General features: G+C 42.7%; 1 protein-coding gene across 8 annotated transcripts in view; it reads right to left on the reverse strand.

Annotated features, from left to right (window-relative positions):
* Positions 1-25,394, reverse strand: part of LOC127419054 (multiple epidermal growth factor-like domains protein 6) — a 176,354-nt gene that overhangs the window by 69,586 nt on the left and 81,374 nt on the right. For 7 of the 8 annotated variants that reach the window (XM_051660109.1, XM_051660112.1, XM_051660110.1 and 4 more), the window contains one exon: positions 7,624-7,746. In XM_051660109.1, the coding sequence (XP_051516069.1) occupies positions 7,624-7,746 (123 nt within the window). Of the gene's footprint in view, positions 1-7,623; positions 7,747-22,351; positions 22,624-25,394 lie in introns of those variants that run through there. The other variant, XM_051660113.1, reaches the window with a different exon arrangement.

Raw genomic sequence — 25,394 nt, forward strand, 5'->3', positions numbered from 1 at the left:
GGGGTGGGCCTTCACCCTCTGTTCAGAACACGCCCCACTCTAGTGGCTTCACCGCATGAAGGATACCAGTGTGTGGATCACCTGCTGGTACCTGGCACTTCATCCGTTCAAATTTTAGGTGATCCAGAGACCAGGGGCGCAGATGGCTGTGGCTGACTTTCTCTCCAGAAATGGAGGGAGGAGTTGGCAGGCCGGATGTTGCCCTGGCCTGAGTCAGGCGGTGGGGATATGTGGTGATGGGGGCATGGTCGGGTGTCTGTCTGCGGGAGAGAGAGTGGTAAGGCTTGTCACCTGTGTTATCACAGGCCATTATAATTAAGTAGTGATGGCAGAGGGAGACATAAAAGGCGCACAAGGCATCAGAGTGGCAGAGAGAGACCAGAGAGAGAGACTGTACCTGTGTGTGCTCAATAGAAGCCTTTACACATTTGTGTGTGTGACTACTTGGCCACTGAGTGCCTTTTTAAGTTTTAAGAACGATGCTGAAGAGTAATAAAAATACTCATGTTGACAGTTCACTGCATCCTGACTCCTTCATTGCCCAGACAACGAACCTTTCACACATTAGAAGAGAAATGCAGCCGTGATCAGATGATAGGAGCAAGTAATTTGTATCTCTGATAAGTGTAGTCTCTGTAATGTGGTGGGACCTAAATCCTGACTGACATTTTTCATATATACAATTTCTCTGTAGAAATGAACATAGTTGGGAGGACACTACCTTTTCTAGTATTTTTGATATAAATGGGAGATTTGAAATCGGTCTATAATTAGCCAATTCTCCAGGATCAAGCTGTGGCTTCTTGCACTTGTCACATGTCAGATGTTCGAGCCCCCAAAATGCATTTGACCATAGTGGCTGGAGTCTCTATTTCCACATTCCTTACAAGAGAATCTCCTATAACCACGGCTCTTTCAACATGATTTTCAATGGGTGCATCACTGAGTGGGGAGATTCGATTGGAAACTCTAACAGGAATGGGAGAGTGGTGTCGCTTTGCTGAGCGAGTATGCCACCGAGATGTCACCCAAACATCCTGCTGCAGGGGCTCTACAGAATCAGAAAGCAGATGCATGCGGAAAAATGCATACAGTTGAAATGCGATAAAAGAATAACGTGGGGGAAAAACAGATGTGTGCTGAAAAATGGCAGAGATTAAATATTAAAATCTGAAAACAGATAGATAAGTGATGCTAAAAAAACTAGCAGGCTACAAACACAGACTCGAGCTAGGTGCCAGCAGTAACACTATAAAATAGTGTGACAATAATGTGACCAACAGAGAATGGCCAGAGTGGTTCGAACTGACAAAGTCTACTGTAACTCAGATAACCGCTGTGTACAATTGTGGTGAGAAGAATAGCATCTCAGAATGCGGGTTGGCGCTGTTTTGGCGGCACAAGTGGGACTTACACAATATTAGGCAGGTGGTTTTAATGTTGTGGCTGACTGTATGTGTGTGTGTATATATATATATATATATATATATATATATATATATATATATATATATATATATATATATATATATATATATATATGATAGATAGATAGATAGATAGATAGATAGATAGATAGATAGATATTAAGTCTTGTTTTAAGAGAAATCTGACAAAATTTAGTCAACTTTAGACTTAAAAAAAAAATAAAAATCTGCCAGTGGGGTAAGAAAAGTACATTTTTTAATTAAGTTAATTTTTTTAGCCCATTTATTTTTTTTTTCTTTCTTTTCTTGTTTTAAGAATAAATCTCACTAAATTCAGTTAGATTTCTCTCAAAACAAGACTTAAAATATTATGCCAGTTTGCTTGTCAAATCAATAAAAATGTTTAGACATTTTTTACTGGAAAACAAGACAAAAATACTTGTTTTGAAAATCATTTTTTGCAGTGCTTGCACAGGCCGGCCGGTTTACACCAAAACACCTGGTGAAGTCATATGTACTTCGATTTCATTGAAATCAAAGTGTAAACACTGTGGCTCTGTGGTTCTATCAAAACATTTGTTTGAGCATTCCGACCAGCCCCACACAGCAACACTAGCTCAACAAAAGGTGTGAGTTTGGGGCAGGACTATCTGTTTTATGACCAACTTAAGATACTGTTGAGGAAGTGTTCGGGAAGCCTGTTTGAAAACAGTCATCATTTTTGCAATTCTGTTTGGTGATGACAGAGGTGTAAAATTTACACCCTTTTTTCTCACGATGAACCAAAGTATGTGGCGCTGCTGAAGAGAAGCAGCCCCACAGCATGATGCTGATGCCACAGCCACAGAGTTCATTCAGGGCTAATTATTTTCAAGGTTAAAATGGTCAGATTTAATTTTAGCTTTAATGTCAACAAAATGTGAAATGTTTAAAATCCACTTAAAACAGCTGCTGTTAAAAAGTCATAAATTAAAGTTTGGTTTTTGTATGAACTTTTTTCAGAATGTCACTCTCATAGTAAAAGTGAATGTGGATCAATTATTAAAATTTTCTGTCAATAGCACTGTTCACAACAATTATCCAAAATAGTACAACCAATTATTTTCAAAACCGGAAATATTGAGGGCTTACTTAAAACGGTTCACTTCATATGCACAGCTGTTTTCTCAGATGACTGATATGAGGCTGTGATGGAAAAATAAACAGCCTCTCATCTCAGTCTAGCGTTTTGTGATGCTTGGCGACTCTGCAATTCTTCTCTTTTTCAAAGAGGATAGCCATCTCAGGACAGATACCAATCATAATATTCAGTGAAATACCAAATTAAATACCTTTGTTCTGCCCTATTAAAAAGCCATCTGACTTGAGACGATAATGGAACGATCAGGAAGAGTATGGAGGTTGATAACAGACCTTGGAGTGCAGGCACTTACAACTTACCTCTTCTCACGACAAACCACTCTAAATATAACCTGTACTCTGACATTTGGTCCCCTACCTTTAGGCCCTGTTTAAACCTGGTATTCTATTTTGGGTGATCCGATCACAAGTGGTCAGCCAAGACATAACGCATTTTACACTTGGAGTGTATAGTGTTACTGAAAGTTACTGACCACTTACGAATGTAGTTTCAGTGACCGGATCACACATTTGTTTTTTGGACCCCAATTACACCTGTATTTAGCGCAATCCAATTATGATTGGACCACTCAGAACGTGATTATACCAGGTGTAAACAGGGCCTTTAGTCTTAGATCATTAATGCCTAGCAACGATGTTTCCTAAGTAAATCTTAACATGTGTAACGTTGCAAATTAAAGACTAATACATCCACTCTTCCATTTTCTCTTTGCTAATGATGCAGCTGGGATGGCTGTTGTCCTAATATCAGTGGCCTTTCAGTCTGTCGTCTCCACCCTTTCTCTGAACTAGACAGAATTTCTTTGGGAATGTGCAGTTACCTCTTTCTTCACACAGGGTTGGATAAAGGTTATGGCTGAGCTCCAGGTAAACACATTACAATGTTGTAAACGTGACTGACAGTCATGCCAGGACTTGCTGAATGTGATCACCACATCTCACCATCACAGTGAGGATAATTCTCCAAAAGTAACAAACCTTAGCCATTCAGAACATAGGCTGCCTGTTGATTCTAAAGCATAGTCTTTATATCAGTAGACAGACTAAATATATCATGTCATTACAGGCAAATCAGTCAGCAGGGATCAATGCAGAAGAGTACACTGTTTGTCCTCAAATTTTCTAGCATAAAGTATGCATGGATATCATGCAAAACAGCTTTGAAAATGTTACTTATAAAATCCTATATTATCAGACACTCTCTCTTTCCAAATAAATCAGCAAATAATGGTGACAAATTGTTGAAACAGGATCTTTTTGGAGGTGGTGTTGGGGGAGAGGAGCTTAAGAACTGAAATTTTACATTTTGGTTATGAGACCATTTATACTCAAAGATAATGAAAATATTTATTTTGGCCCAATCCTTAGGAAATTTTCAAATAATTCAAAATCTATATATCGGTCATAAGTCACAACTTGATGGTCTTCTGGCCAAAGGTATTAGCAAATTTACCAGCTACTAAAATGACTCTTATCCAAAACCAAATGATCCTAGACAAAACCCTCATTGATGAATTAACATTGTCTGTTTTTAATCATTTTGATTCACATTCCCTCCCACTCAGCTAGTTTAGACTGTGGTTTAGAGTTGGTGTAACAAGTTTGCAAAGAGGTGAAAGGAGGAAGAGGGAGATGGTGAATCCAACTCAAAAGGTATTTTATTTACAACTCAAAACGATACTTTTCAGTGGCAACAATTAGACACAGTCTCTGGATGTGAGGGTAGCTCTCTCTCACCCTCACTGGCGTCTGGCTCGCCTTAAATCTGTCTCCAACTCTCACTGCAATGACAAACAACTGTTAGAGACAATCATTGACAGGTGATGATCCTTACTGTTCTCATCTCCCGATCTCGCTCTCCATTCACAAGCCGGCGCTCGACCACACCCCCACCACCACATACCCCCACTGCCTGACTCAGGCCAGGGAGCCATCCGGCCAGCCCAGTACTCTCCACCCCCCCCCCCCACCCATTTCTGGAGAGGAAATCCGCAACGGCCATCTGTGACCCTGGCCTGTGGACCACGTCGAACTTAAATGGCTGAAGAGCCAGATACCAACTGGTGATCCACGCATTGAAGACCGCCCATTTGATGGCCAGATACTCCTCAACGGTGCTGTACCTCGCCTCTCTCACCGAAAGCTTCCAATTGATGTACAGCACCAGGCGTTCCTCTCCCTCAACCACCTGGGACAACACGGCTCCTAACCCACTGTCCGACGCTTCGGTCTGTAAAACAAAACGGAGAGCAAAATCTGGAGCATGTAACAATGGCCCGCCACAAAGCACAGCTTTCACCTACATATAAGCCTGTTGGCACAGCTTTGACCACTGGACTGGGTCTGGGGCTCCCTTTTTAGTGAGATCAGTCAGCAGGCTGGTGATGTCCGAATAATTAGGCACAGACCTTCTATAATAGCCAGCCAGCCCCAGGAACTGTCTCACCTCATTTTTGGTCTTGGGTCTCAAACAGGCTGCAATCGCTGCGGTTTTATCAATTTGGGGACACCTACCCATGACCCAAGTGGAACCCCAGGTACCGTACCTCCACATGTCCAATTGCGCACTTCTTGGGGTTTGCCGTGAGTCCCATCCGTCGCAGCAACCTCAGAACTGCCCTAAGATGCTGCATATGCCACTGCCAACCATTACTGTATATAATGTTGTCATCCAGATAGACAGCGGCATATGGAGAGTGCGGTCTGAGGACTCGGTCCATAAAGGGCTGAAACATACAAACTGAATGGAAAGTTCACGAATTGGTGTGAGCCAAACGGTGTGGAGAAGGCTGTTTTCTCACAAGACATTGGTGTTAATGCGATCTGCCAGTATCCCTTTGTCAAATTTAGTGTCGAATAAAAGAAAGCCAGGCCCAACCGATCGAGCATTTTGTCAATACGAGGCATTGGATACGTGACAAATTTAAACACCGCGTTGACCATTCTATAACACACACAGAACCGGACCGAGCTGACACTCTTCGGAACCAGCACCACCAGGCTGGCCCAGTCACTGTGGGATTCTTTTATTACCCCCATAGCATGGCCTTTAATTCTTCCCGAACCACTTTTTTTTGTGCTTGGGTAATCGGTAGGGATGACTGCATACCACTACCCCTGGGGTTGTTTCGATATGGTGTTCTATGAGGTTCGTACAACCGGGAAGGGACGAGGACACGTCACAGAATTCTCTTTGCAACTGGGGCACATCCGTGACTTGTGAGAGGTGGTCTCCGTAAGTGACTGGGGTAACTCAATTGGCTTTTAAGTTCACCTCTGGCCCGAGCTCCTCCCTCTCCGGAACCACTGTCGCCAAAGACACGGAGACCGCCTCCCTCCATGGTTTTAAGAGATTGAGGTGGTAAATTTGCCGTGCTTTGGCCCTATCCATTCGTTTAACCTCAATCGACTTCCCCGATTCGCCGTGTGACCTCAAAGAGCTCTTACCACTTCAAGAGTCATTTAGAGCTTGATATGGGTAGTAATACAAGGACTTTATCTCCCTGTGTAAATTCCCGGAGCCTAGCTTTCCTGTTATACAGCTGGTACTGACATTCTTGAGCCTGTAGCAAATTCTCCTGTGATGGCTGCCCCAATGTGTGGTTTTGCTCTCAGGTCAAGAACGTACTGAATTTTGTTTTTGCTGTTTGAAGGTCCCTCCTTTTCCCTCACAACGTCTAAGACACTGCGAGACTTACGCCCATACAATAATTAAAATGGGGAGAACCCTGTGGAGGCTTGCGGGACCTCTCCAACTGCGAACAACAGGGGTTCAAGTCACTTATCTCAGTTCCGAGCATCTATGTGCACAAACTTACGAATCATGTTTTTCAGGGTTTGATTAAAACGTTGACCAAGTCATCCATTTGCGGGTGGTACACACTTGTCCGAATCGATTTAATACCCGATAATTCGTACAGCTCACGTAGTGTACATTACGTTAAAGTAGTGCCTTGATCAGTGAGGATATCTTTCAGAATCCCCACTTGGGAGGTGATTCTGAAGAGTGCCTCCACAACACTACGTGCTGAAATGTTGCGTAGAGGCACTGCTTCTAGATATCGCATTGTGTAGTCCACCAGAACCAACACAAAGCAATGTCCACGTGCCATCTGCTCTAATGGCCCGACGAGATCCATACCAATTCTGCCATCAGCTCAATGAGCTCCAGGAAGGCCTCCGGGTCATCTTGGGGGCCCATCTTGATGAGCAGAACATGGGGTGGGGCAGTCATGGGGTCTGGGGTCACAGCGGCAGCTCCTCCTGGGGCAGCAAGCTCCGGAGCACCTGCCGGTCCTCTGCTTAGGCCTGGAGGAGCGTTATTAACTGCTGCTCCTGTTCTGCGCGCAGCTCAAGGAGGGCCTGATGCTGTGACTGGTGGATGCTGGCGAGGGTCTTGAAAATGTCCTCCAGAGGTGAGGTATTCATGGCGGTGTTCTTCCTCCTAAATCCTGGGTTTCGGCACCAGTGTAACAAGGCGATTCCAACTCAAAAGGTATTTTATTTACAACTCAAAACCACGCTTTTCAGTGGCAAAAATTTGACTCTTTCTCAGGTAATTGAGCCCAAATGGAAGACTCTTTCAGTTTTTCAGCTGGAAAGAAGAATGGTGCTCACAGTGCACATTCTGGCTTGAAAAAAGAAATCAAGATTTAAGAATTAAAATAAAGTTGAACCAACCAAATTTTAAATGCTAAACCCATACATCTAGAGATCATGAGCTTAATTATTATGCTAGCAAGTATTCTTCAAAAGAAACAGTTGAGTCCTATAGACAGAGACACTGGTCTATCTCACAGGTCCATCACACTCACCATGACGAGGCCTGCACAGTACAGAACAGCAGCAAACACTCCACTATTAAGAAAACAAGAAGCTCTTTGATTTCCCCTCATACACACAGCTGAAGGTAAGGACCCCTGCTAGCTTTGAAGAGGACCCCATTTTGTGAAAGCAAGCTTCTTTTAGGCTGTAATGATTACAGTCTCTAAAGCCTTGGACGCAGGCCAGTCTGTCAGCTCTGTCAGTGACCTCTCATGAACTCTGTATGACTCACCTATGCAGGTGCGGGCATCAATGTGGAGACGGAACCCTGGGTTGCACTCACAGTAGAATGAACCTCTGGTGTTCACACACCTATGCTGGCAGCCTCCGTTGTGTACCTGGCACTCATCAACATCTGCGGAGGACAATGCAGATATGAGACCAAACTTTGGTAATACTGTATGTTAAGACTACCAGTCAAAATTTTGGACTAACCTATTGCTATTTCCACAACACAGAATAAGAGTAAAGTTATTTAAATTTGAAATAAAACAATGTGAAGCATGGGAATTATGCAGTGACCAAAAATGCAAAAAACAAACAAAAAAAAAACAAACAAACAAACAAACAACAACAAAACTAAAAAAACACTATCTTATTTATTTAGCTTTGTCAAAGATTACAGCTAGTTTTGGTGGAAAAAAAAAGATTACAGCTAGTTTTGGTAAAATAAAAAAAATAAATAAATAAATAAATAAATAAAAAGACTCATAATTGGGTACAATTTAAACATCTGCAAAACTAATTTCAAGCATTTAAAAGGATAGTTCAACCAAAAATGAAAATTCTCTCATTATTTACTCTAATTAGCTTCACGAGAGGGTGGAGTTCACGTGGTCTCTCATGTGACATATTACCATTTCCATGAAACGGATATAATCTCACATTCGCCTCTCGGCTGAGACATCCAGGATAAGCACACAAACGCAGCATTGTGAGTAAAGAAACAGATAAATACAGATCTAAACCAAAACCAACCATGCTACTGTACAGCCTTCCTCCTCACTTTTAAACAGCACTGCTCTTTCGGCTGTAACGTAGGTGTGTCAGTTCTCGCGTGTTTCAAATGCCATTGCGATTACGTCACGCGCATACCGCTGCAGAAAGGAAGCATGATTTAGAGTTAAAAAAGTACTTAAATATTTATCTTTTTTGCACCAAAAGCGAGCGTGTCACTTTAGAAGACATTAATTTAACAGCTGGTGTAGTATGGATGACTGTAGGTTTAAAATGGGCAAGGAGGAGGCGGGAACCGGCTGAACCATCAAAATAATGTTTAATGAAAACTTAAAAAGACACAAACGTAAACACACGCGGAAGCTGTGTGTGGCTCTCTCTCTCCCGAACTGCCACATCCGGCTCGGCCTTATCCCTCTCCTCAGCTAATTAGCCCAATTGGGGGATGGCTGTGCGCACCCACGGCCCAGCCCTGCCTTCCTCCTCGTCACAATGACGTTGCTGCAGTTTCAAAAGAGAAATCTCCATTCATTTGCATTTTAAGGACCTACTGAGCTAAGATATTTTTATATTTTTCTTCATATGTGTTCTGGTGAAGAAATAAAGTCATACACACCTGGGATACCATGAGAGTGAGTAAATAATGAGAGAATTTAATTTTTGGGTGAACTATCCCTTCAAGCATATACCTGTAGATCAAAAGGTTTTAAGTTCAAAAGCAACAAATTCAGTCAAGTGTTTCCAAACTTTTGAATAGTAGTCTAAGAAAACAAAACACAAGTCATTTCCAGTTCAGTCCAGTGAGGCCATTTGCACAACCATAATTTATTTATTTTTCTCTCCGGGGCAGATGCAAAACTCTTTAGCCATTTCAGTGGTTACAGTTTCTTTTTAATTCTCTCTCGTAACCTCTGCACTTTTTTACGACAGTGTTGATACACTGACCCAAAAGCAAACTCACTTGTAGACCATGAAATCTATGTATTACATTGGACTCCTCAAGAGCACTTATGTAGTTGATGCATCAACAGAGTGAAAGTGTGCACATATTGGTGCTCTCTCCATTAACAACCTCTTTGTCTCCCATCTAGTTTGACCTTCCTTGGCTGCTCATAGCTCAGGCCAGACATGTGTCTTGCAGTCAGGCTGACCTTTAAAGTAGTGATGCCTGTACACAGCACTTAATTTTGTTGCAGGCACAGAGTTTTTCCCATAGCTTAGCAAAATCAGGAAATCTGGATCAGGAAAAAGTGAGATGTTGGATAACTTGGGATCCATTTTTTTTTTTTTTCTAAGTGCATTTAAAACATCAAAACATTCACACTTGCCTTAAAGGAATAGTTCACCCAGTAATAAAAAATAAAAATAAAAATCACTGACATTGTTCCAAACCTGTATGAGTTTCTTTTTTCTGTAGAACGGAAAGGTTTTATTTTAAATAATATCCTGGCCACTCTTTTCCACTTAATTAAACTGGGGCCACGGGGTCTCTCAAGCTCCAAAATGACAAAAAGTACTATACTGTAAAAGTATCATTAAAGTGGTCCAAATGACTTAAATTCCAGTCTTTTCCTCATACAAAGCTATAATACAGCTTTGAATTGGAATATATTGCAAGAGTAATTTTGACCACTTTATGGTGCTTTTTGTCATTCTCATTTACTTTCAAAGGAAAGGAAATGAGCAGCCCAGCATATTCTAAAAAAAAAAAAAAAAAAACATTTGTGTTCCACGGAAGAATGTCATAGGGGTTTGGGACGACATGAGGTTGAGTACATAATTTTAACTGTTTGTGGAGTATTCCACAAAAAAATGGTTGCCCTGTTAAAATAGGGCAACCAATATATTTAATGATTTTAAATTAGTCTGACACTTTTAAAAGAAATGTAAAGACATTAAATAAATTTGAGATGTTTGACTTAATACAGTCAACCTTCATTGAATATCCCTATTTCAAATATAAATTATTAGAGTTATTAGAGAGGAGTTACTGAGGGAAACTAAGAGTAATGGACAGGTTTAGAGTGATGTACAGATGCAGCGATATTAGAGAGTATAAAGGTGTACAGCAGCAGGCCTGTAAAAGCTCTGCCTGGTGAGAGGCAGTGTTCGATATGCATTAAGAGGGGCTTTGAGAGTTAAATTAGAATTATTTGGAGAGAAATAGGTGATCACATCACTATTGACTCACATGCATTCGTATGGAACTGAAATAAGCGTAGATTTAAATGTGGTGTTCATTTTTACATCACTGAGAGAACCAAATGGAATTGCAAGTGTTCTATTGTCCAGTCCCAAACTCACAGCATTTGTAGCGCCAATGTTGTTGTGTCCGGGTTATTGGTATGCTCAAACAAACAAAACGTTGTTTTGAAAGTGCCGCTGAGTATCATACTTAACACTTTGTTTAGGGAAATTAGCATGCAAATGGCTTTGTCGTGTATTTTGTAGGTTCATGTTTTTCATGTCTTTTATTTTGAAATTCTAGTTCCTGTTTCATGTCATGTGGTTCCCTTGTCATGTGATTTCATATTTCCCTCCATGTTCATGTGTCTTGTTTTCATTGGTTTATTGTCTTATCTTGTTTAGAGTTCTTAGTGTTATCTTTGTCATGTGTTCTCCCATGTCATGTATTTAACCCTCATTTTTTCCATGGTCCATTGTCAGGTATTGTTTGTTGTATGTAACTTTGGTTGTGAATTCAAGCTTATGTTAAGTCAAGTTTGTTTATGTATCATTTGTGTTTGTAGTTAGGGTTTTGGATATCACGAGTTGGAATAAATTTGCACTTGGGTTCTTTACTTCATCGTCATTGTCTTTGTTATTGCCAGTGCCAGCAACAACGTTACAGGCTTACTTATATTTGTGTCTGGGATAGGAAAAAGTATAAAAACATTGAACAATATCAAATAGTTTTATATATCTTTTCCAGCAAAATTTGAACCAAGAGCCAAGAGAAAATATTTTGTCTCTATGTGTTTTAAATTATACTTTTTTTCTGGGTAAATTTATACAGCACTCGTACATTATTTGCATGGGTATTCATCCAACACTGCAGCGTAGAGCATAACATCTAGGGCCAATATTCTGTAAGAAAGAATTATTACAGAGTTATTACTTTACAAATGATTCACATTTATTAAAATATAGTTGCTTTGGACCCAGATAGACTTTTAGCTGTTATAATGTTTGAATAATGTAGAATACTGTGAAAAGCCTCTGAGAGACATATGATGAGGTGTGCTCATAACTGTAAAAATATACAAAAAATATAAACTGAAATATCTTTCTCAGAAGAGGTCCTAACTATGAGACAAAATGTTTTATAACATTTGCAAATTAATCAAATATATAACTAAACACTCTGTCTCTGGCTGGTGAGCTGGAAAGACTAAAGGAGGAGCAGAAACAGGCGAAGAACAAGGCCCACAGACGCTCCAAGTGAAATAACAAGTTCATGGGTGAGCTCTTCAAATAACAGGACATATTACAGAGACCAAAATGCATAAGTGTGTGAGGAAGCTGATCAAACAGCATGACAAGGAGTCAATCGAGCAACTCTGTAAGCTGCTTACCAATGTGGGTCAGGACCTGGACGTTGAGAAAGCAAAGGTAAGTCCAGAATCAGCCCAGGGTGTATGTGGGTTTAACATGACCCTGCATTTGCAGAGAAGTGCCAGGCAGACATAATTTCCTCTGAGTCAGCAGACGGTGTTAGGTATTCTGAAATGTAATCTGGTCAATTACACAACTAAATTTGCAATCAGTAATGTAATCTTTTTTATTACATTTACACTCTAATAATACATCATATTAAGTAATGTAATTTGATTATCTGACTTGCTATTCAATTTTAAGTGTATTAAGAACCAATTTACAATTCTTTAATTAAACATTTGTTATCTTTAAATAAAACAACTATTTAATATTTGTTAGTCCCTGAGTCCCAAACCCACCCCCATCCCTGCACTGTAATGAACATGCAATCATAAAAGTAATCTAATCACTAGTAAGTGATTTTTGTCATCTGATTACATTATCCAGATTATATGTCGTCAATTACTACCCAACAATGTCAGCAGAATAACAGCACAGTGTTTGTCCTTGTATGTCCTTGTCACACAATTGACCCTTTGCTAAGCTCTGCCCCCCTTGGCTACCATTGTTCGCTCTGACAATCTTTGCAGAATTTCCCATAGGAATGAATGGGAGATTGCTGTGAACGGTGTTTTTTGTTCAAATATTCTCATAAACAGAATTGACAATAAAAAAAAATTGACAATTTTTTTTAACATTTATTGTTAAATTACACAGTAATCTGATTGAAAACTGTGGAGATTGTAAATCAGAATTGAGGCAAACGATCATTACAGTTGCATAAAAAGAGAAAAGTGTAATTTGATTGTGATTACACACCTCATAACATTAGCATAAGTGAACAGAACTGCTAATAACGTCCCATAACACATTCACTATGATGCTGTGAACTCTTTATTTACTATCACCTTTACTAAGACCTAAATCGATATGTAAATGAATTACCTTTATGTTCTTAGCTTTAATTTATCTCAAAGCAAATATAGGTGTCCTACATGATGTCATGTTCCTTTGGGAATGAGGAATGACAGTTTAAACCATAGCATGCTCTTCTCTGCATTTATTTAAAGATTTCTTATTTATTTATTTTTTTTTAAAGAGAGAAAAAACACAGTGTGCATCCTCTCTAGGTACCTCATGTCAGCTATTACAAGTGACCCAGCAACAACATTTTTGACATTTTGTGGAATATTTCTGTAACATTCTGCTTAAAACTGCTCAAACACATAGTATCACTCCCGTAGACTCTCACTGGAAAATGAAAGCACTTGTCAGAGAAATGGTGCACTGCAATACGGGTATAAAAGGAGCTGGTTTGCAACCACTCATTCAGGTTTTATGCTGAGGACCCAAGACAAGGATTGGTCAGAAATGTTTTTAAGGCGGGACTTAGCAAAGGGTTAATTGAAGCTTGTGAACCATAAGGAGTGTTTTGATGTTGTTTCACTTTCAGTCAAAAATGGATTGCTGTTTTGGCTAGTTGGGGCAGTTGGTCATGGCCTGGAGCATAAAACATCATTGCGCATTTGCTGAATGATTTATGAAGTAATGGACCTGCAACTGGTGAGTTGTGTGTGTTTGAGTGTTTCCAAAGATAAAGGTATGTGGAATTCAAGGGAATAAGTGTTGTCACAGTCATAATTTTGTTCTCCCTTCTCTCAGAACGATTGGGTGTCTCGGAGAGGTTCTCCAGGTCCCAAGACTATCCAGCAGGTCCATGAAGAGGCCAACATGGAAGAGCAGTTGGAAAAAAAGGTCCTTCATAAGAAGAGGGCTGGTTGCATAAAACTTTTTTAGACTAGTCTTACTAGTTAGTCGTCTAAAATTTTGGTCTTATCTTTCTCAGTCATTTGCATAAAAACATAGATTGGTCTAATTTAAGACCAAAATGTAAGACAGCAGACCCCTAGGCTATCTTTCATTGACATTCTATGTTGCCATGGAAAATAACTGTCAGCTGAGCTGGTGGGGGCTTCAGTTGAATGCTGAAAAGTGCTTGAGTTGAGACTTTTTAGAAGACTTTGACTTCTACAATGGTAACAAAGTGTCTTGTGTTTTTTTATTATTTGGGTTAAAAGCACTAAATTTGTTCATTAGAATACATTTGAAGCATTGTGTTCCTCTAATAAGCATATATTTTCAGCGAATGAAAACTGAATTGAGCATCCAGAGTGGGCCATTTTCTTTAAGATGTTCAGTGTCTTACTTTTCCCACAATCCAATAGCAATTAGACTGTCTTACTAAAGACAACTGTGAGTTTGTTTTACGCAACCGGCTTTCTATGGCATCTTTAGCTAGTCAGACTAATTGTTAGACGAAGTCTTAAGTTAATGGCTATGTTTATGCAACCGGCCCCAGGTCAGAGGAAGAATTCTCCTATAGTTTGTTCTTTACAACTTACAACTTCTTTCTCACATTCTTGCCATCTTTGTAGAAGCAGTGAGTAATCCATTCCTCTATAACTCTTAATGTTGTCAGTGGTGCAGAGAGGAGATCTGAAGCTCTAAGTTTTTGATGAAGAACAACAGGACAGCAGAGCTCAGTGATGTTCCCAAAGCCTCCAAGGTAGAGTACAGGAATAACATCTGAAGCCATGATATGTCTTGCCTTAAATAGTAGCAGCTGACACCTACCTACATGTCATGGATTATGTACTTTGCAGGTTGCTACTTTATGCAGTTCAGAGGCAGCGGAATGCTCAAGCCCCTCTGCTGAGCCTCAATACCAGAACAGTGGGCTCAGAGGGTGCACAACAACAGAGGGCACAGAGGCGCCCTCCGTACCAGCACCAGAGGAACCCTTCACACCAGCGGAGCTCTCAAAACAAGAACCAGAGGAGCTCTCCACAGAAGAACTAGAAGGCTCAGAACTGGCAGTAGTGAAGGCAGGAGAACCATCGATCCCCTTAGCTAAGCTCTTAACATCAGCATCAGAGTGCTCAGAACCAGTCCCATCCATCCATCTATCCATCCATCCATCCATCCATCAATTTGGGAAAAACACATCACACTGTTATATACTATGTTAAATGCAAGAGTAGGTCATAACAGTTGACTCTGAGTAAAACATTCAATGCTCTTTTACTAAACATCATATTTTACATCAGCCTAATGCATATAATCTCACCAGGTCAAAATGCAGATAACACACAGCAGTGATGTGTTTAGGTGTTTAGGACTTTAGAACTTAAACACTTCAGAAGATGTGGATTAAAAAACTTGAGTCATATGTACTACTTTTATGGTCCTTTTATATCCTTTTTGGAGCTTGGAAGTCTGGACCATACTGACTTATATTGTATGGATGAAAACGTCATGGTTACTTCCGTAACCTCCATTCCCTGATGGAGGGAACAAGATGTTGTGTCGATGTAGTGACACTAGGGGTCACTCTTGGGAGAGAATGAAAATTGGCGAGTGGTATTTGCATGCCACTCCCCCGGACATACGGGTATAAAAGGAGCTGGTATGCAACCACTCATTCAGGTTTTATGCTGAGGAGCCAAGACAAGGTCCGGCCATTTCAGCGGGTAGTTCAGCGTTGCGGCAGGAGGGACACAACGTCTCATTCCCTCCATCAGGGAACGGAGGTTATGGAAGTAACCATGACATTCCCTATCTGTCACTCACTCGATGTTGTGTCAATGTAGTGACACTAGGGGTCCCTATACAAAACGCCACAACTGGCTGAACTGTGTTACGTGAACTGGTGGTGTGTGACGGGCAGACAACTGTGTGCCTCGTAGCCAGTGCACCAGGCCGACACGTAACCTCCCCCAACATAGTAATGAGTGTCGAATGGCCCTGTGGGGACAAGTCGACTACCCAAAAGATCGAGACAGGCTAGCCCAGTCATGGCCTCTTTTCTCCTTCTTTTTTTCCACTCCCTAAAAAAAGGGGGAATATCCAACTGGGCCGACCAGGTCTAGTCGGGGGGTGTCCCTCCCAAGGGGAGGACACCACTGAGACCACACCTCGCCCAGAGAGAGGGGGATATTTAAGTGGAAAATACGTCACATGGTCTTGCTCCAAAAACTCGACTGCCACAGGGCTCGGAGGAAGTCAACCAGGGAACATAGTTTGTGAACGCCATTGGGAATTAATGGTGCACATCTTCAGCTCAGAGGATGTGAAAGGCACTATGTGCAAGTGATACACCCGGCCGGCTATCCCGGGCTTATCCGCTTGAATTGCATGCCACTACCCGGGACGAAACCGGTTCCACCTGGAGGTTGTAGAACCTTGCAAAGGTGTTGGTGTTGCCCAGCCCGCTGCTCTGCAAATGTCTGTTAGAGAGGCACCCCTGGCCAGGGCCCAGGAGGCCGCTTCACCCCTGGTAGAATGGGCTCGTAGCCCTACCGGGGGCAGCACGTCCTGGGCGTGATATGCCATAGCTATGGCGTAGATGAGCCAGTGGGCGATCCTCTGCTTGGAGACAGTGCTTCCTTTCTGCTGTGCACCAAAGCAGACAAAGAGCTGCTCAGAGATCCTAAAGCTCTGCGTGCGATCCAAATAGATGCGTAAAGTATGCACCAGACACAGCAATGACAGGGCCAGGTCTGCCTCCTCCTGGGGCTGCCTCCTCACAGGTTCACCACCTGGTCCCTAAAAGGGGTCGTGGGAACCTTGGGCACATAGCCCGGTCGGGGTCTCAAGATCACGTGAGAGTAGCCCGGACCGAACTCCAGGCACGTTTTGCTGACAGAGAACGCTTGCAGGTCTCCATCAGCATCTTGAACGGGAGTCTGTGTAAAGCCCGGTTCAGTACTCGCAGGTCCAAGATTGGCTGCAACCCACCGCCTTTTTTCGGTATGATGAAGTAGGGGCTGTAAAACCCCTTCTTCATCTCGGCCGGAGGGACAGATTCTATCGCACCCTTCCGTAGGAGGGTGGCGATCTCCGCGCACAAGGTAGCAGCGTTTTTGTCCTTCACTAAGGTGAAGTGGATACCGCTGAACCTGGGCGGATGCCTGGCGAACTGAATTGCATAGCCGAGTCGGATGGTCCGGACCAGCCATCGCGATGGATTGGAAAGTGCAAGCTATGCATCCAAGTTCCACGTAAGGGGAACCAAAGGGACAATCTCGTCAGATGTACAGGCAGGTGGGACCTTGCGGCGGGGCAGAGCTCGAGGTGCCACACCATGTCGTGGCCGTGCTGAGTCTAGGGACATCAAAGGACTTACCTGGCTCCTTGTGACCACCCCTGGAACAGCCTGGGATTGGGGAGGAAGAGGCCTGTCCTCGCAACCCGTGGAGACTGTCACATCGGGGGTGGATGTGTGCCACAGCCGGGCATGCAGGGGCGGGGAGACCGCCGCTGGAGCGCCAATCCTGCAAGGGAAAAAAGGTGGATGGTGGTCGTGATGACGACCGTGCACACCGGGTATGTGACCCAGGGTGCTGAACTGTTGGGTACCGCAGCCACTTGGGCATGCGGCGAAATCAAATGAAAAGGCAATAAAAGATTCTCCACCCAGCCCTCCGCCGGGGGATGGAGTGGTCTTACTACCAGCTCCAATGCAGTGGGTTTCGTCGACCCTGGGTCGCCTGTCTCAGGGGCGCTTTGACGACCTTCGTGGGTTCTTGGCGGCCAGCCGTGAGACGGGTGGTGTCTGCTTCCTGCGGTGGGCTCCACGCCAGGGCTGGGCCGAAGGGGCGGGCTGCGGTGGAGCCGGTGCAGTCACCGCAGGGGGATGCCCTTGGCGACGAGCAGATGGGTTGCGGGATCTTGAGCCGTGCCGGGGCAGGATATGCCGAATTGCTGGGCAAAGTCCTCGACAGTATCGCCAAATAGGTCAGCCTGGGAGATAGGGGCAGCAACGAATCGTGTCTTGTCGGCCTCACCCATCTCGACCAGGTTGAGCCAAAGGTGGCGCTCCTGGACCACTAATGTGGACATCGTCCGCCCGAGAGACCGCACCATGACCTCCGTCGCTCGGAGAGCGAGGTTGGTCGCCGAGCGCAGTTCCTGCATCAGATCTGGGGTGGAACTACCCTCGTGCAGTTCTTTTAGCGCCTTGGCTTGGTGGACCTGCAGGAAAGCCATGGCGTGCAGGGCAGAGGCGGCTTGTCCAGCAGCACTGTAGGCTTTGGCCATCAGGGACGACGTGAACCTACAGGGCTTGGACGGGAGCTTTGGGCATCCGCGCCAGGTGGCGGTGGGAATAGGTGCACCGCGAGCGCCTTATCCACTGGGGGAAATCGCCGTATTGCCCCTGGCCGCCCCGCCATCGAGGGTAGTGAGGGCAGGGGAACTGAGAAATCGTGCACTTCTGGGAAGAAAGGCACTGGAGCGGGGTGTGGCTGCTTTGAGCGGCGCCACGAGCCCAGGAACCAATCATCGAGCCATGAGGGTTCAGGGGAGAGCGGTAGGTTCCACTCTAGGCCGACGCTTGCGGCCACCCGGCAAAGCATGTCCATCATCTCTGCAACAGCCTGTGACTGGGCAATCATCCCCGAAGGGGGGAGCCCAGCTGAGGCTTCTGCGTCCGACTGGACAAGCCCACTCTCCGATGCTGCGCTCGAGAGCTCATCAGCTTCGCGGGCTCCGAACAAGAGGTCGAACTCGCCATGAGACGATTCGGCGGACTCATCCGGAAGCCCGATCAGGGCAGACAAGCATGCTGGAGAATGGGAGGTCCGAGGGTGGATATTGGGGTCCCCAAATCGCCCCCAGTGCTAGCCGCGCTGGCCTCAAACCCGTAGGTAGAAGGACTAAGGTGGGAGCCGCAACGTTGCCATGGTCATGTTCTCGCAGTGAGAACATGTGTGCCGCTCTTTTAGAGAAATATACTCTTTCAGGAAAATATACTCTCTTTTTTCTGCCGAAGCACCCAGGGGCATTCTCTGCAGTGCACCAGTGCAGAGGAGGGAGAAGCTGCTGAAATGCGCCGTCAGATCCAGCAGAAGTGAATGAACAGTAAGCTCAGTAGACATCGACCGTTTGGCTCTGAAGAGAAAATCTGAATGAGTGGTTGCATACCAGCTCCTTTTATACACGTATGTCCGGGGGAGTGGCATGCAAATACCACTCGCCAATTTTCACTGGCCTTTTATCAAAGACCAGAGGTGTCTCGGGCTCCCAAGAGTGACCCCTAATGTCACTACATCGACACAACGTCGAGTGAGTGACAGATAGGGAACACAACATACAAACTTCAAAATATCTTTGTTGGTGTTCTGCAGAAGAAAGAAAGTCATACAATTTTGAGAGCATAGGAGTGAGTAAATGATGAGAGAATTCGCATTATTGGGTGAATTATCCCTTTAAGTATCCATTGCTATTTAATTGAGTGACAAACCTTGTTTCCGAGGTTGACAAGTATATATATATATAAATCATTTTGTTTTAGCTTAATATTTTTACTTTATGTTGGTACTCTACATGGGAAGAATTAAGAAACACAACTTCTTGAAGAGGCTTTTAGTGTGCTGACAGAGTGTTGTGCTTTAGTATGCTGTTAGACTGTCAGCACAGAAAACTATCTCAGAGAAATCACATCTCTAAATTTATCGAAACTACAGACACAAAAGCACTGCTTATGTGACAAATTCACTGCCCTCAAGACAATAATACATTTCAAGACAATTGTCAAAACCCTGCTATGAGCATTGTTCCTGTTATTATGCATAATCCATAGGTCTAGATATTTTGTGTGGACTATGTGCAAAAGAATAGTCTGCACTATTTTTTTAAATGTTTGTCATTGCAGCAGTCGTCTGCTGTTACACTGTTTCATGCTGGGGTTTTTTAGCATTGCACCATGAGCATTCTGTTTTTCAAACAGCAATGGATTAAAGCTTAATCAGACCAGTCATACAGACAAAAAAAAATTCTGGTGTGTGGATGATCAGATGCTGTAAAGGCAATCGAGACCACCTGCCCACCAGGAGAGTCTGGAAAAAATCTAAATGATACAAGAGCTGTTCACAACTACAACGCTGAGCAACACAGAGCCAGAACTGTGGCCCATTCACAACAGCAGGGTTTAAATAAACAGCGAGATTTCGAACAAAACTTGAAATGCAGAAATTCATTGGGGAATCCATCTGCGGAGCCAACAGCGGCCCGTGGGCCCTCTACAATTGCTCTCTACAGTTTCCCCTCCAATTCATCACATAGCGCACAGGAAAACATCTAACTGCAGTTTAATGGTGTGATGAGGTGCATCAGCATTGAGGATAATATGTACACAATAAGGAAACTTTTCAACCACCTCAACAAATGTTAAATTGTTTGGCCCTCGAAGTACTGCCCGTATGTTTTGGGCAGCTGGAACTCTGCAATTGAATCAGAAGGTAAAATCAATGACATATGTGAGCCCAAACTTTTGGTGAAGTTCTGGCTTGATATCATGGATGGAAACCCTAGAAAAACTGTCACTCTTTAATCTTGTACTTCTGCTTTATTACAAAGATTACAGGTTTGAAAAAGATTGATCAGGTTTGCATTGTAAACTTGGTTTAAAAATGTATTTCCGTGGTGCCAAAATCGACGTCTGTCTTTCACATTTTTTAAACAGCAGATCAAGAGGCAAAATGCTATTCCAATATGCATAAATAAAGAGGATCAGTGGAATTCTTAGGAATGAACAAAAATGGACATCTCTATCATTGCAGACTGATTATTTCAAACAGAATCTCTTTAATCCAACACACGTTTCTCCTTAATCTTGCATTCCGACCTAAGGAGCATTACCCTACATCACGCACACACAGACACACACGCACGTTGAAACATATTTCTCCATCTTTAAGATCATAAAAGGAACATTTGAACTTTATATGCAATAAAAAATTATTTTAGTCATTAATATTGCACAATATAAAAGTACTGTATCATATTAGACTCATAATATAAATAGCTTAACTGGGTCCAAACCTGAGTTATAATGGAAAGAATTTGTAGATTGTGTTTGGAATTGCAAAATGTGTTTGTTGATGTGTTTCATCTAAATAACATTAATAAGTATAAATATAATTGATTTTTTTGTTTTACAACTAACTGCTGGCTGCAATTACTAAATGTATTAATAACACTGAGTCTGACATTTGGCTGAGCGAATTCAAGCTTTCAAGGAAAGGGAGATTTAATATTTCCTACCACTATTCCAGCCACAACTGTTTTTCTCATTTCAGTGTATGTGTAATTCCAAGGAAAAACCTTTTATTTATTTTCTTATTATCTAATCAATTACAAATTTAAAATACATTCCTTCATATACTTTACTGAAGACTTTCTATTTTAAACTGCCATAACAAACAAGGTAATGTGTGGGGAGAAAAATCATTGTACAAGTATCTTTCTATTATTATGTGGTCAACAAACCTTTCGCTTAGTAACCATTTACTGTACTTGGACAGCTCACTTAAATTATTTTACACTTAAAAGACATTTAAAACTCTACAACTCACCATAATATGTGTATTTGTTATTTTGCCACTGTCTTTCTCAATGAGTGATATTTTGCACTGTGCCAATCTGGGCACAGAGAAATAGAGAGATTGGATATAAGCCAGAACATTCTTGTCTACCTGAAAGAATTCCATAAGCTTTGGGTATGTCATCTTCGCAGATGATGCAGAAGACATTACCCTCAGAGTCTTTTGAAATGCACTGATCCAAACATTTTAGTAATCATTCCTCAAGTGCAAAGCAAGCAGAATGGTTGAAAAGTAGACTTGGTTTTTAAAAAGTAATATTACAAAATTATAGGAGTCAAAGTGAATTGTTAAAGAAAACACATTGAGCTCACTGGCAGACCGAGGAACACTGCTTCCTAAATTTAGAGCTAATGACTCTCCATAAACCCAAATTTAGGATTGGTGATTATTTACAACCCAGCCTTTGGCAGTCAAGTCACTGTTTAAGACAGAAAAACATGTCACTAAGAAAGTACAGATGAATTATTATCTTGATAGTTAAGACTGACAAAAACTCTCCATTTTACTGGTACATCATTTTAATTAATTGCAGATTTCTAAAAGTGAAAACAATAAAATGAGTAGTCTATAATACTTGGCAAACAATGACTTAGTACCAGTTTACTGTTTGTTTTGCTGGACTGTTACTCATCTGATATCTGTTTACAGTGGAGTGAAGGCATAATCGTCTCCAGTCCTTCATGGTGAATTACGAATGCTGAATGAAGCTCCCTTTGCCACAGCCAAGATATTACCAAATCATACAGCAGGATCAGTTCTCTCCTAGAACTTCTCCAAATTCACACAGTCATTAGATTAGTGCATTCCACTACATTCCAGAAAAGAGGCACACAGGAGCATAAACACCACAACATGAAATTGCAAAAACCTGAAACTCTTGTGGTACATTTCTGTGCCATCAACTAAAACAAGCTCATTTGACCAATTAAATCAATTCACAGCTATTCCAATAACACTCACCTGGCCCCAGGTGTCCTGTGTTGTAACCATGATATCCATTCAAACAGGTGTAGCAGTTTCTGTGATAGTACCGGTAGCGAGTATTCCCAGCACCAAAATTTGGGACCACTTGAGTCCAGAGTGTAAATATAAGCACTAACTTCTGCCAATCTGACAGCATTGTTAAAGCACTCAAAGTTATTAAGATCTTCCTCAAACAGTAAGAAAAAACATAATGCATTCAAAACAAGACAAACACATTATCAGTGTGGCCATTACACAAGAGAGAAGAAAACAACTGTTGCTGTGGGCTTGAGTGAGCTTCTTAAATAAGCTAGTTTCCTGGCTTCTAATCAGAATCAAGTAACCTCACTCTCTCTCTCTCTTTCTCTGCATTGATAGACATTAAGTTTCTTGTGGCTCTGTGTCTCCTGCTATGTCTCCATCGTCTGTGTCCAGTCCTCTGCAGTCCCACCCTCCTGTCTTTCTGTGCTCCTCCCTCCACCTCTCTGAGGTATTCAAGTTGAGACATACAGTATGCCGAATCTAAAAGCTCAAACAGAAACTGTACTGCAACAACAACAACAATAACAAAACCATTTTCTTCATCAGCATTTTATATCTTGTTTTGCAGTGAAAATATCTGAACATCCTTAAGCATGCTAAATTGAATTGGGAATCAAATTTGTGTGAGATAATAAGGTTTATTTTTCTTACTCCACTGGCAAATTGTTGTTTTAGTTTTTTCTTGTTTTAGATGAATAAGACTTGATTTTTCTTACCCCGTTGGCAATTTCCTTTTTGTTTTAGATAATGAGATTAGTTTTTTTTTTTACTTCTTAAGAAGAGATGTTTTTTGCAATGTGTCTATTGTGCTGATATCTGAACCCACCAACAACAGTTAACAGTGAAGCTTCTCTGAAAATTAGGCACACACTCTGGTGTCTCCCAGATTATATTCACATAAAATTACCAAAATGTAGGAACATGAGAGTCACTGCTGTCATGACATCACTTTATTTAGTTCTCATATAACCTGTCCTGTCACAAGACCCACTCTTGGACTCAAGATGGCGCCGAGTATGGCTGCTACATTGCGAGTTCCGACACAACACTGCAGTTTTTTGTTTGTTTTGTTTACAATTCTATGTTTTTTGTCTTGGATGTTGTCTGCCTTATTGTCTATGACAGACAAACACTTTTGGACATTGGTTCTGCAATAGCACACTGAAAACCGGACTTTAAATACCTCAATGCCGACCCGCTGTTTACAAACACGCCAGCGGAGCCCTTTGTCTGGGCAGCCCGGCCGTGGATACGCAGAAGGAAAAGGGGAAATAGAGCCAGCGTTCTCATCAGAGTAAGACGTCGCGCAAATCGACCGCCGCTACCCAGTATTCTACTGGCAAATGTTCAGTCTCTGGACAACAAGCTCTGTGAGCTGAGAGCGCGGATCTCTTTCAAACGAGAGACGAGGGACTGCTGCATTATCTGCCTAACAGAAACTAGGATGTCTGCTGAGATTCCAGATTCAGCCATCGAACCCGCGGGGTTCTCCGTGCACAGAGCGAAAGACCTCTCAGGTAAAAGCAGAGGTGGTGGTGTATGTTTTATGATCAACAAATCCTGGTGTGATCAGAGGAACGTACATTCTATCAAGTCTTTCTGCTCTCCTGATCTGGAAATTATCATGCTTCTGTGTCGACAATTTTGGCTACCGATGGAATTCACAGTGGTCATTATCACTGCTGTGTACATCCCGCCACAAGCCGACATAGACCGGGCACTCAAGGAACTGTATGGAGTGTAAGCGAGCAGGAAACCGCACACCCTGAGGCCACGTTCATTGTGACCGGGGACTTTAACAAAGCCAATTTTAAATCAATTGCACCAAAATACCACTAACACATCAGTTTCAACACACGAAGGGACCAGGTTTTGGACCATCGCTACTCTCCCTTCCGGGATGGCTACAAATCATTTCCCCGCCCACCATTTGGCAAATCAGACCACTCTTCCATTCTGCTTCTGCCCGCTTACAGGCAGAAACTGAAACAGGAAGCACCCACCCTCCAGTGCTGGTTGGACCAATCAGATTCCACGCTACAAGACTGTTTTGATCATGCGGACAGGGAGATATTCCGGTCTGCCTCTGATGATGACATCGAGCTTAACGCTGATAGCATAACGTGTTTCATCAGAAAGTGCGTAGAGGATGTTGTTCCGACCAAAACAATACGGATTTACCCCTACCAGAAACCATGGATAAATAGCGATGTTCGCGCTGCACTTGATACGCTGACCTCTGCTTTTAATTCCGGGAACGTGGAGGAGCATAAACAAGCCAGTTATGCCCTCCGCAAAACTATCAGAGCAGCCAAACGCCAGTACAGGGACAAGATTGAAGGACAGTTTAACACCACCAACTCTAGAAGCATGTAGCAGGGAATTAATATCATCACGGACTACAAAGGGAATAAAAACTCCGCCGTGAACACTGCTGCCTCTCTCCCAGATGAGCTAAATATTTTTATGCTCGTTTCGAGGGAAATAACACCACCCTCGTGGAGAGAGCTCTTGCGGCCAAAGCTACAGAGGTTAGTTCACTCTCCGTCTCTGTAGCGGATGTAACCCGATCCTTCCAACGGGTGAATATCCGTAAAGTCGCGGGTCCAGATGGCATTCCGGGCCACGTCATCAGAGCATGCGCGAACCAACTGGCTGGTGTTTTTAAGTTTTCAACCTTTCCCTCTCCCTGTCTGTGGTCCCCACATACTTTAAAATGTCCACCATTGTGCCTGTACCAAAGTAATCCAAAATCACTTGCTTAAATGACTGGCGTCCTGTTGCTCTGACCCCCATCATCAGCAAATGCTTTGAGAGACTAGTCAGAGATTACATCTGCTCTGTGCTGCCTCCATCACTGGACCCATTGCAGTTTGCTTACTGCAACAACCGCTCCACTGATGATGCCATTGCATCTACAATACACGCAGCTGAATCCTGGACTTCCTGTCAAGCAGACGCCTTGCAACATCTCCTCATCACTGACCCTTAACACTGG

The sequence above is a fragment of the Myxocyprinus asiaticus genome, chromosome 28 (assembly GCF_019703515.2).
Source record: "Myxocyprinus asiaticus isolate MX2 ecotype Aquarium Trade chromosome 28, UBuf_Myxa_2, whole genome shotgun sequence".
Classification (NCBI taxonomy): Eukaryota; Metazoa; Chordata; class Actinopteri; order Cypriniformes; family Catostomidae; genus Myxocyprinus; species Myxocyprinus asiaticus.